The 13341-nt window shown below is 43.4% G+C and overlaps 1 protein-coding gene across 1 annotated transcript; it reads right to left on the reverse strand.

Moving 5' to 3' along the window:
• Positions 1–10410: 10410 nt before the first annotated feature.
• LOC142150342 (E3 ubiquitin-protein ligase TRIM11-like) lies at positions 10411–12506 on the reverse strand. The gene has a single exon (XM_075205540.1). The coding sequence runs from the start codon at positions 12504–12506 to the stop codon at positions 10944–10946; it is 1563 nt and encodes a 520-aa protein (XP_075061641.1). The 3' UTR covers positions 10411–10943.
• Positions 12507–13341: the final 835 nt, after the last annotated feature.

Raw genomic sequence — 13341 nt, forward strand, 5'->3', positions numbered from 1 at the left:
TATATTATCAGGAGCTGTGTTTACATCCAGTAATATGTCTGTATCTTCCTGCACATAGACCCATACATTTATACCTGTTATTATATTAGATAATGTGTGTAATTCCTCTGAGATGAGACCCACATCCAGATCTCCTACACCATGGACCTGGTCATCATGTCTTTCTCTGTCCTCAGTATCACACAAGTCACCTGTGTCTGGTTCCTGTAAGACAGTCAGTGGATCAGACATGTTACACAGCTCCTCAATGTGACGCATCTTCTTGGACAGCTCGTCCTTCTTTATTTCCAGCTGCTGGATCAGATCAGAGACTAAGAGTAAAACGCTCTCTTCCTGCCTGGAGATCTCACTCAGGACTCTCTTCTCTAGGTCATCCAGCTGCCTCCTGATGTCTCTAAACAGGGCAGTGACTGTCTCTGTTACATCAGCTGCTTTTTTCTGATCTTCTCTCCTGCGCTCCTGCAGACTCTGGACTCTTTTCTCAGTCTCCTCTTTCTTTGTGGTCAGTTTCTGCAGAACATTTCTCAGTTTCTCCTTCTTCTTCTCAGAGGCCTCATCCAGCATCTCCACCTTGTGTCTCTGATGTTCTCCCGCCAAACTGCAGGACACACAGATACAGGCAGAGTCCTCAGTGCAGTAATACTCCAGGATCTTCTTATGGACGGAGCATTTTCTCTTCTCCAAGGAAGTGGTGGGATCAACTAAGATATGTTCTGCTGACTTGTTGTGTGTCCTCCAATGTATATCACAGAGAGAAGCTTCACACTTGAGGCAGGTTTTAACAGCAGGTACTGGAGAGTGGACACAATAATTGCAGAAAATCTCAGTTTCCTCCTCTGGAATAGAACGAACATGTTCTGCTATGTTGCACAGCTTCCTGTTTTTCGCCAGGACAGGACGATCCTGAAACTCTGCTCTGCATTCAGGACAGGTATAAACTCCAGACCCCTCCTGTGTATCCAGCACACGATCAATACAGAGCTGGCAGAAGTTGTGTCCACATCTCAGTGTTACATAAAATGCTTAATGGCTGATACCTTTCCTTACATTATTCTCTTATCGTTTTAACCATAACCATAATAAAGACACGACAACTTAAATATGAGGAAAGTAACACGGGATTTATTGAAGGTATGGTGGTGGAGAAAGAAGCAGACCGAGTCGACATCCGCCAGGCCAACCAGGATGCCCCAAGCCTTCCAGGGGGCATCCGCAAACGGGGGACAACCACACACCCCAAGGCGCACATATCTACCTAAACGGGGCTACCGCCCCGGGCACTACAGAACCCTCCCCTTTTCTAGGCTAACGGAAGCAACCACAAGTCAACCCGGTCGGGAAGTACTTGGACCGAGACTAATAGCCTATTCCATTTGAAAAACAGGTGGGTTAAGTGTGCCCGATACCATCATGGGCCCTTACCACTGGCCGTCGACTGTACTGCGATTTCCGGCCCTGTTATTCCATGATAACCACCACCGCCAACTGTACCGGTCCCCGATCACCGCAGATGACCATCTTTGTTGATGCATAGGGAGGGAGGGTGGGTAACGTCCAGCAGTGTAAGAGATGGATTCTTCTCCGCCTATCCCATATATAACCTCCGTAACTCCTCCCCATGACTCATCCGGACGTCCTGATCAGACCAGCCCCTTTAATCCCCCAGAGTCCAATACAGTTCAACACAGCCTTAGCTTTTATTATCCCTCGGGCTTATATCCAGCCCTCTGTTCTTATTCTCTTGACACAAAAACCAGGGAACAGCTGGCCCTGCCATATTTGGCACCACCGCCAGAAGCCATGGCCTTTTCGGAAATGTATCCTCCAAAGAGTCTTTGTGCGGATGAGCCCAGATTAGGTGCAGACATTCCCGGCTGTCCTCAGTGTTCAGCCCTAACAGTCGGGCGTTATGTACATCCTTCTATTACCACAGCAACTAACTCCTCAAACTGGACCATTTCACCAAGAACCACAGATTCCTATTGTCTGCCTCATCGTCCTCTCAATGCGGCTATTGTGGCCCTCGTCCCTGTCAAACACATATATAATAGTAATAAATAGTCTGAATGTTAGAAGGGACAGTTCAGTGTGAGAATGGGGTCAGGATCTCTATGTCTGTTATGTGCTTTGTTTCCAGATAAACAACTGTTAAAGTCATACGGCAATAATGGCATCAGGATGATTTACTAGATGTAATATACACAGACGCAGAACTCATATCAGTATGTTTGTCGGCTTTCTGTTTATCAAATGTCGCAATACCTGTTCTTTTACCGCCCTCTCAGGCTGCGATAACTGGTCAAAAGCATAAAAGAATAAATTAGTTATTAGTGCGCTAATGTTTATAAATATTTTTTGAATTGTTCAAATACATGAAATCTTCTTTTTCACTTTATATTGTTTATTTTTTTTATTTTAAAATGGAAGCAAAACCCAAACCTGAGTTTTCAGTTCTACTAAGCAGCTAACGGGCACACACAGGCTCTTTTGACACCGGTACAATGTTATTTAGAAGCCTAATACATTCTACAGGTGGCGCCTCCTTAAAATACCAGATAAAAACAGCAAACATCATGTGCCGATTAAACGTGATGTCATCCTTACCTGCCGGCTTCTTCATTCGTCGCCACGGTTTCCGGTCAGTCTTTACAGCTGTCAGTATTACCATTGTGCCGGGGAATACACCTTAGGTGTATTCCTGTCGGCATACCCAGTATCGGCGACATAGACATTGTTTTCATGACTACCACCTCTTCATCGAGGGTAATGGACAAAGAACAATGACATCAAACACACTTGGAAAATCCCCCAGGCATGGTTCAAGACAAGACACTGGACTGTTCTGAAGAGTCCAGCAATCAGTCCAGATCTAATCCCACAGAACACCTGCGGAAAGATCTGAAAACAGCAGGAGGCTCATCCGTGGTTATAGGAAGTGGTTGATTGTCCGTTATTTTGTAGTCTGTGTTACCAAATATTAAGTCTAGGGTGTAAATAGTTATTTTTTTTTATTTTCTGATTTAAATGCGTATACAATATTAAATTCAGATACAGAAACAAAGCTTCTGTATATTAAACGTAGAGATGAGCAGTTCATATTTGGAGAAATCTGGTTGCAATTCTGTTGTAAGAAAATCCCTTGTAGAGGGCTGGACAGGGTGAAGGAGACAATCCCAAGTGTCTCAACCTGAAGGCAATTGTGTGATTGGTCGTATCAGTGACATCTTTAGTAAGTGGCCAAAACAGGGTGTTCTTTGACACTGAGCAGCACACCCTGAAAAAGAAATTTATTTCTTGCTTTTAAAACACAAAGGGCCTGACTCATTAAGGGACGCATACTGAACGCATTGTGCATTTGATTTACAACGTACGTAAATCGGGTATCTGTACGCCTGAAATCAACAAGGAGGGCATGTGAAGATACGTCTGGTGATGAATACAGGTGTAAGTCTGCTCTGCTCCAACAGAGTACACACTGCAGGATACGTCTGATACATATCAAGAATATAAATTCTCAAAAGAACGCACAGAAAACAAAAATCAATTAATGAACACTTGTGACATCGTTGAGAAATAATATATATCATATTTATATAGTGCACATTATTGTCAATATTACACTATATTTGTCTTTTTTGTATCTTATTTAATCATATGTTTGAATACCATACTCATCGGTGGAGTAAAGTGGGGATCCATAATACCTGAATATAAGTATTTTTTATTATGATCACTTTGACCACGTTTTTTGCATATTGTTTGCATTGTTTGTGATGTTTATATGAGAGATAAACAGTGCTAGGTTACCCCATATTAGTCAATTTTGGTGTATATTGTATTTTGGTTTTACCGAGCTGCAGTGGATAGTGAAGCGCTTGTTCGAAATCCTTTTCTTTCTTTTCAAAGATTTTTGCCTCAAACTCAGCCGTCATCACTAGTAATCAGCACTTAGACTGGACCTATAGCTGGAACAAGAGATACGACAGAAAATCACGTACTTTAGAGGTGCTCAAAGCTTCAATCAGGCGCTGCCGCGTTCTGTAGCGTACGGTCCGGTTCTGATCATGCGAGAAAATAAATATGAACATGGTCAGATATGTCCCAGAGATTACGTCTGACTTGGGAGTAGTCTGTGATTTCTCTGTTACATTGTTACTGGCTCTGCCCTGGTATATCAGGACGGGTAAATGTAACCAGTGTTGGTCCTTTTAGAGTTAGAAATGATACTTTATAGCAGGTCCTTTTGTTCTCTCCTTGGAACAAATATCAGCCTCTCCTCAGCATATCATCCGCAATCTAATGGACAAACTGAGAGGGTCAATCAGTCCCTGGAACAATTCTTACGTCTATACACCTCTGAGTTTCAGCATTATTACCCTGGGCGGAATTTGCATACAACAATTCCTGCCATTCCTCCACTCGTGTTTCACCATTTTACTGTAATCTCGGTTTTCATCCCAGATCTAACTCCCTGGATGTTCTTAATTCTTCTGGGCTTCCTGGCATACACTCTACGGCTTCTGGGCTTCCTGGCATACACTCTACGGCTTCTGGGCTTCCTGGCATACACTCTACGGCTTCTGGGCTTCCTGGCATACACTCTACGGCTTCTGGGCTTCCTGGCATACGCTCTACGGCTTCTGGGCTTCCTGGCATACACTCTACGGCTTCTGGGCTTCCTGGCATACGCTCTACGGCTTCTGGGCTTCCTGGCATACACTCTACGGCTTCTGGGCTTCCTGGCATACACTCTACGGCTTCTGGGCTTCCTGGCATACACTCTACGGCTTCTGGGCTTCCTGGCATACACTCTACGGCTTCTGCGCTGAAGAGCATTTGGAAAAAAGTCCATGCTGCCTTAGAACAAGCCTCATTTCAATCAAAAAACATTTCGGACCAACATCGTAGGAGCTGTTTTTTCAAAGTTGGGCAGAAGGTGTGGCTCTCTACCCGGAATATCAGGCTCAGGCAACTATGTAAAAAACTGGGTCCTAGGTTTATTGGTCCTTTTTCCATTATCAAACAAGTGAATCCAGTGGCATTTAGGTTGAAACTCCCACGCTCCTTGAAGATTCCAAATACGTTCCACTGCTCCTTACTCAAACCTGTAATGTTTTCTAGTAATTTCAGATGTGTCCAAACTCAGAGGCCTCATTAGGTGAATGTACAAGGACATCGGGAATTTGTGGTACAAAAAATACTGGATTCCAAGAAAGTCCAGGGGCAAATTCACTTTGTTGTCCAATGGAAGGGCTGTGGTTTGGAAGAATGTGCTTGGATTCCAAGAAACCGCCTTCATGCGGACAGACTCATTAAAAAATTCTTCAAGCAATTACCCAGAAAACCAGGGAGTCGGTGGTTTCTTAACCTCTCCTCAAGGGGGGGCACTGTCACGAGCCGCGGTGGTACTTACAGCCGCCGCGGCTCACTTCCTGTTTTGCCCTGTGTCCCGGCCGTCACCTTGATGACCGGGGCATCACTTCCGGGTCAGACCCTACCGTTGCCTTGGTCGGACGCTTCTGCCTCAGCGCTGCGTCCTGGCAATGAGAAGAAGCCGGGCGCATGCGCAAAACCCCCTCTAGCTAGCCTGCGGGCTAATTAACAATTATTTAGGAATAGCTTATGGGCGGTGATTGTATCAGAGCTGGGCTCTGATTGGCCACATGAAGTACTTAAGGCAGGGAGGGCTTGCCGGTTATAGTGTCTGTGTAGTGCACTAGTGCTGACCTGCTCACTGTTTCTGCTGGATTGCTGTTTTTGACTATTTGCCTGTTTACTGGGTTTTGCCTTCTTGCCTGTGTCCCTAACCTTTTGGCCTGTACTTCGGATTCTGCTGACCTGCTCGTGACCCTGACTCTTTGGCGTGTTTTTGACTATTCTTCTCTGCAAGTGACTCCTGACCTTGGCTCGTTTACCGAATTCGCTGTCTGCCATTACTCCTCATTCCTGGGTTCTCCGCAGCCAGTACCCATCTCACGACCCTCCGTTTGTCTGCAGCCAAGTCTGTCTCCACCACTAGGGGCAACAGTGAAAACCAGACCATCGGAGCAGACTCCGGGTTTTGTGGTATTGGCTGCTGGAGTTCCTAACAGTACTGTGGTCATTTATTGCCCGGTTGTCCATATTTCATGTACCTATACATTTTCCAAACAGGTCCCACCATTCTGGGATGTGTACAATAATCCAGTACCAGGATGGGACAGCTGCAATAACAGGTAGGTGAGAGTGTGACAAAACGAGTGTGATAACACTGTAACCATTCTGTTCTTGTTTCTCATATAGTGTGGATTATAGCAATTACTTTTTAAAGCCCATGCTTTTGTTCCCCAGCTCAACAGACTACAACTGCATTGTCCAATAACTTGTGGCTATGAGGAAATTGTACACACATGGCCTAAAGGAGCCAATCAGTGAGGAGAATGTTGAAAGTCTCATTCACTTGCAAACATGAGGGCAGGAAGCTTCTGTCAGACCGAGCTGCGGCTGCTGACCAGTACAATGGACCAATGTTTGATTCCCGCAACTCAATATGTCAGCAATCAAGAGAAGAATGTTGTCTGTAGAGCTGCGGGGGTGGGTCTGCGGCGACGGTACGGCAGCAGACGCAGCATAGTGCAGCTCTAACACCGCTGGAGCGACCTCAGGAGGCAGCCCCAGCTCCTCTCTGAATTAAAAGGAGAAATTGCAAGGTGTAAGATCACAATTTAAAATAAATACTTGGAATATTCTGATTATACAGGTAAATGGTATAAAGTGAAGCTTTGTCTTGTTGCATTATATATCTGTGTAAAAGAGAAAGTCTTTTATCTAATAATATGACTTGTAATAACCTTCATTGCACAAAGTACAAGGCCTGCAGTGTGATAGTTATGATTCAGGATCAGTAAGGGGTGTGGTACCATTTAACGATATTGAAAAAAACAAAACAATGTGTTTCCGATTGAGGAGACTGACGTCACATCTGCCATTCATCTAATGTAAGTATTAATTTAGGGGTTAGGGTTAGGAGTTAGGATTAGGGTTAGGAGTTATGAGTTAAGGTTAGGGTTAGAATTAACCTTACCTTTAAAAGCTGGGTCCGGTTTGTAACGGGTTAGGGATAAAAATAAAATAATACTTCATTATTTTGAGTTGTTAAAAACTCTACAGTTTAGAGAGAAATATTAGTTTTTAAGTTCAAAAAGTTTTTTTTCCAATGTTTGTTTATAAAAAATATTATTTTGTAAAAGAAAACTTTTTGTGTGTGTATTTTATTTTTCAAAAGCAAATGTGTAGTAACGTGAATGAGGTATGTTCTATATGTTTTATCAGATCATTTAATATAATGGAATTACAACAGTACAGGTTGATATAATAATGCATCATATAAAAAGATAGTAATATGCAGGGTTAGTGTGACAATGATGTCATAAAACATGAGTGTATAGAAGTAATACGGTGAGTGAGGGCGATGAAGGGATTTGACGCCTGTGCGTTCCTATGTCATTTGGGAATAAAGATACATGTAGTGCAAACAGGTTCATCTGCTCATGTATCACATGGAGGAGCCAACACAATGATACGTGCGTCCGGGTTTACACCACAGAAATGAGTTACTCCCATATTCATCAATGATCGTATTGTCTGCACACACTTGACCCTGAATACGGACGTCCGTATACCTGATGTATGTGAGTTTTCCAAAAAACCCCGAACATTAGGAGGAATTCAATTAGCTGCGAAGCGTCTCGCGACCATTCTGGAGACACTCTGCGCGGATATTTTTACAGACATTTTTACATTTTTCCTCACGGCCCATAGAGGTACAAGGAAAAATTAACGGATATTTCTACCGTTGTAATGGTAAGAATGTGCAGCCACGATGTTCTCAGGAACATCGCGGCAAATTAAAATCCCCCTAGGTATATTTTGTGTTCCTTCATGAGTCAGACACAATGTATCACTGGGACAGATACAATGTATCACAGGGACAGATACAATGTATCACTGGGGCAGATACAGTTCTTATTAGATGATATTTGTGATATGGTTACATTAGTGCTGTCAGTGTTACTGTAATTACACATGTGGTGACATAAATACTCACATACCTGAGAAGATTGGTGCAAAACAACAACAAAAAGTAAATGTTACACTGATGTTATACCCCATCTATTCAGACAGGGATTAGACACTGTCAGTATCCCCCACACACATATGTGGCAACTGGGTGCTGATGAAGGCTGTATGTTCTGCTCTGTGAGGGCGTCTAGTGCCCTATGCACATTGCCAGAGGCTGTATAATGTAGCAGGAGGAGAAGATTAGTTTTATCCCATAGATTGATGATGATGATTTTACTGTAAAAGTTATAAGTTTGTGAGGAAACGTTGTGCTACTGGACTGAGAATTTTGCAATCATCATCATCCGTTTCTCACAGTCTAATGTACCTTTAAATCCTTGGCCCAGTCTAAGTATATACACCAGAGCATCGCTGTATTATGTGTATTATTATTTCATGTTATTAGGTACATTTTGCCCTTGCTATTACCTACAATATTGTATGTAGTATTAATATAAATAATATTGCCATATTGTGTGAAAATAACAGGACAGCAGAAGTCATTTTGCTTGTGTTATCTAATGTAATTACCATTTGTCTCAAATGTCTATTGTTATGAGGCGCAGCTTAGATTTGGTTTGTGATCAGAACAATGTCTGAGTTAACTAGCTGGCAGCCCATGTTAATTAGCTAGGTCAACAGGCAATCTGAGAGGTAATGAGGTTAGAACTTGTAAATGATATGCAATGTGCCTCCACAGTAATATATGGGCTGAAATAGCATTGTGAAATGTATCAATATGTATCAATATAAATGTTATTGTATCAAAATGTATCACAGACTCAGCTGGCGTAATACTGCTGATACAATGTGTAAAATGTCTTGTTTCATGAAAGTGTGCAGTGTCATTCCTTGATGTAATATTGTAACCCCATGTTTAGTGTATCCAGCCAAAATAGCTAATTGAGTCAAGTCATTCCATTGTATAATCAAGGTAACGAGGACAGTATGTCCAGCAGTTAAAGTATCCTCTGATAGACCCCTGCTGTAAAGGGGACGTTTGAGACATTTGACCCTACTACCTGTGTATACAGCCAAGAATATAGGGAGAGCAGAATGCCAAGGGAGCTATTCTAGGTTGGAGGATCCTGCTGTACAAGACATCAGTGAAAAGGACTCTGGGCCAGGCATCGTGGTGCCGCTGGAGGAAACCCTACAAGGACAGGGTCTGTGTGAGCCAGTAATCCAGGCTGGGCGACACCGTAACTTTTTTGCTAATAGTTAGTGGTAATATTGCGGGAGGATAAGACTCTGAAAGAGACTGAGATTATTATTTTGGAGTACTGACTACAAGAGGGTGCTGGAGAATATATGCTACCATTTACCCTGTAACTTGTGAATGTCTTGTGGTGTTATGCTGTCATAATAAAGCCTTATTTTGGATATATTCTGGTCTACCCAAGTGAGTTGAATCCCACAGAGGGTAACTGCCATCCCAGCTAAGGGTGGTATCCTCACAGCCGCCAATAGCCAAGCAACACAGCCATGAAATTACTGCCTCATTGCTTGATAAATAATAAGGTCTCACATACAGAAACATGGGGCCCACTGACTTGTAATAGCGGGGTGAATATACAAAGCAAAGCTGAAAGAAGGCCCCATCACTGCCATAAATGTTTCAGTCAGTTGATAAGGTTTGGTAGGTCCTTTTACTGTTACAAATCTTTCATTCAAACTTTAACAAATACATTTTGACTTCTAATAAACTAAAAAAAAAAATTTAAAAAAAAATCTAAATGAACAATGTAAAATGACTTTCTTGTAATACAAACCGGCAGTTCAGGAAGCACAGCGGGTACCAGGAGTTTAGCCTACATTCTAAGGCACACACACATATAACAAAAAATTACACAATTTGTTACAATTACACTAATTACACAAAGTGCGGCGGCCATTTTCTTGTAGCATGGGAGCACAGCAGAGATGATGGAGTTTATCTTACCTGCCCGGGAGTACGGGAGATCTCCCAATATAGAGTAGACAACTATGATCTGAGGACCCCGGAATACAGAGAGGGTCTTCTCTAGCTCCCAGTGTCACAGCTTTACCATAGAGAGATGTTTTATTTCTCTGCCATACAGCCGGATATCCTGCTCAGCCGGGATCAGTACTCCCAGCCTACATGTGTCACTTATGTGTTACATAGATGCTGGGATTTGTAGTACCACAACAGCTACAGAGACACCGGCTGTCTAATAATGCAAGATCACAGGAGCAGTTTGTGACATTTATTCACTATATTACTGACATATAACTGATGAATAATCATTGGATATTAGATTTACATAACAATATTTTTCTGAGCTTTACACATAACGTTATGAATTATTTATATTTACCATTCCAGGAATACAGACGTTAGATAATGTTGGACATAAAACACAGATGCTGCATACATGGCAACTGTAATGACCAAGTGAAAAGTGCAGGGGAGGGGGCGAAGTGCTGCAAATCTAATAATTGTGGCCACGCCCCTGGCAGAGAAATGTTACAATTGAATCATGGGGTGGGGCCAAATTAATGTGATTCGCTGCGAATTGTGTCATTCAGGCCGCGTCCCACCCAATTCACTAGAAAGAGGGCGGGGTCCGGGGGAAAGGCCTGATCTCCAGGTGTCTGGGAGAACTACCCGAAATTCAGGAGTCTCCAGGACATTCCGGGAGATAGACAAGTATGACCTGCTGGGACATTGTATGCACAAGATTATACACTTATTACTTATACCAGGATCATATTCTACATATACACAGCTGTAGCTCCACCCACTGCTCCATTCTATTGGGTAAATGTTCCACCAATCAGACTCCCCTCCCTGTGATGTCACTAGTCTCTGGGCGGATTTCTCAAAGCTCCTGATTCTCCACAGATATCTTTATACAACCTCTCCATACACATAATGCAGCATGAAGGGGCTCAGTGAAGGTGGCAGTGAAGGTGTGTAAGTGTCTGATCGGGTCACACAGAGAATAAAAGGACATCTGTCCAGCCTCATAATCCAGACATATCCTCATTCTATCATAGGGAATATTGTCAGGTAACTGGGTCACTTCACTGTCATGTATCACTGAATACACATTGTCATTCCTATCCAAACACCAGGACTTGTTATTATATCCAATGAGTGACTGATCTCCTCTCCTGTCTATACTGGGATAACACATCCCTACCCTCCAGCTCACTGATTTACTGACATCCATCTCCCAGTAATGTCGCCCTGAGGAAAATCTCCTGGTGCTTATTACCTGATTATACTGAAATCTCTCTGGTGTTTCTGAGCGATTCTGGTTTATATGTGACCTGGATGCAGTTTTCCTGTCACCTGATATATGTATATAATTACCAGCTGTGTTTACCTTCAGTAATATGTCTGTAGCTTCCTGCACATAGACCCATACATTTATACCTGTTATTATATCAGATAATGTGTGTAATTTCCCTGAGATGAGACCCACATCCAGATCTCCTACACCATGGACCTGGTCATCATGTCTCTCTCTGTCCTCAGTATCACACAAGTCACCTGTGTCTGGTTCCTGTAAGACAGTCACTGGATCAGACATGTTACACAGCTCCTCAATGTGACTCATCTTCCTGGACAGCTCGTCCTTCTTTATTTCCAGCTGCTGAATCAGATCAGAGACTGAGAGTGAAACGCTCAATTCCTGGCTGGAGATCTCACTCAGGACTCTCTTCTCTAGGTCTTCCAGCTGTCTCCTGATGTCTCTAAACAGGGCAGTGACTGTCTCTGTTACACCAGCTGCTTTTTCCTGGTTGTCTCTCCTGCGCTTCTGCAGACTCTGAACTCTTTTTTGAGTCTCCTCCCTCTTTGTGGTCAGTTTCTGCAGAACATTTCTCAGTTTCTCCTTCTTCTTCTCAGAGGCCTCACCCAGCATCTCCACCCTGTGGCTGCGATGTTCTCCAGCTGAACAGTAAACACAGATACAGGCAGCGTCCTCAGTGCAGTAATACTCCAGGATCTTCTTATGGACAGAACACTTTCTCTTCTTCAAGGAAGTGGTGGGATCAACTAAGACATGTTCTGCTGATTTTTTGTGTGTCTTACAATGTATATCACAGAGAGAAGCTTCACACTTGAGGCAGGTTTTAAAAGCAGGTACTGGAGAGTGAACACAATAATTGCAGAATATCCCAGTTTCCTCTTGTGGAATAGAACGGACATGTTCTGCTATGTTGCACAGCTTCCTGTTTTTTTCCAGTACAGGACGATCCTGACACTCTGCCCTGCATTCAGGACAGGTATAAACTCCAGACCCCTCCTGTGTATCCAGCACACAATCAATACAGACCCGGCAGAAGTTGTGTCCACATCTCAGTGTTACAGGATCTGTATAAATGTTCAGGCAGATGGAACAGTCCACCTCCTGTCTCAGATTAGCAGACGCCATCGCTGACAGCAGAAGAGAGAAATGAAAGTGAAAGTCTCTGACACACAGAAACCAGTTGGTTCACATTCTGCACACAGAGCGAGGCTGAGCTTATCAGAGTAGTAGTTTAATATTTTATATCTGGGTTCCAGAGATCCATCCCCTACCCTACCTGCAGGGCCGGTTTGGGAGTAAAAATCAGCCCAGGAATTTGAAGCATACAGGCTCATCTCTGTTGATGAGCAGGACAAAATCGTGTGCCGCTGTGCAGCAGCGGCGCCGTCAGGGGCGTGGCCACATTATGTTGGGGGCGTGGTCAACATGGGGCATTGATACATACATTATAATAAAACATTACATTTATCAGGCCCCAGAAACACATTACAACACCCCCATCCCAATGTACTTATCTATGCTTCTGATGCTGCTGACATCCATCAGAGTGGGAACTTCCTGTAGAGTGAGCAGGGAAGCTCTTAATCTCACAAGATTAATAAATTAATGAGACTTAGAGCTCCTCGGCTTCCTCTGCAGGCTGTATCCTATCCAGGGACTGGGAGTAACTATCCGCTCCCTCCTGCTAACCAGAGCTGGATTAAGGCTCGGGGACCCTAGGCACTTAAGACAGGGGAGCTCCTATGATGTAATATGATTATTAGACACATTTTCAACAAATACACAGGCAATACTGTTAGGTGCACACAGTTCTGCCTTCACAAGCAGTACAATGTGAAGTAGGACATACCTCCCAACTGTCCTTGCAGTCAGACCAAATCCTGACTAAGCGGGACAGTCACCCACCAAATTCAGGACAGTTGGCAGACTGTCCTGGTCTCTCCTACCTGTCTTGTCATTG

Source organism: Mixophyes fleayi, chromosome 4 (genome assembly GCF_038048845.1).
Source record: "Mixophyes fleayi isolate aMixFle1 chromosome 4, aMixFle1.hap1, whole genome shotgun sequence".
Taxonomy (NCBI): domain Eukaryota; kingdom Metazoa; phylum Chordata; class Amphibia; order Anura; family Limnodynastidae; genus Mixophyes; species Mixophyes fleayi.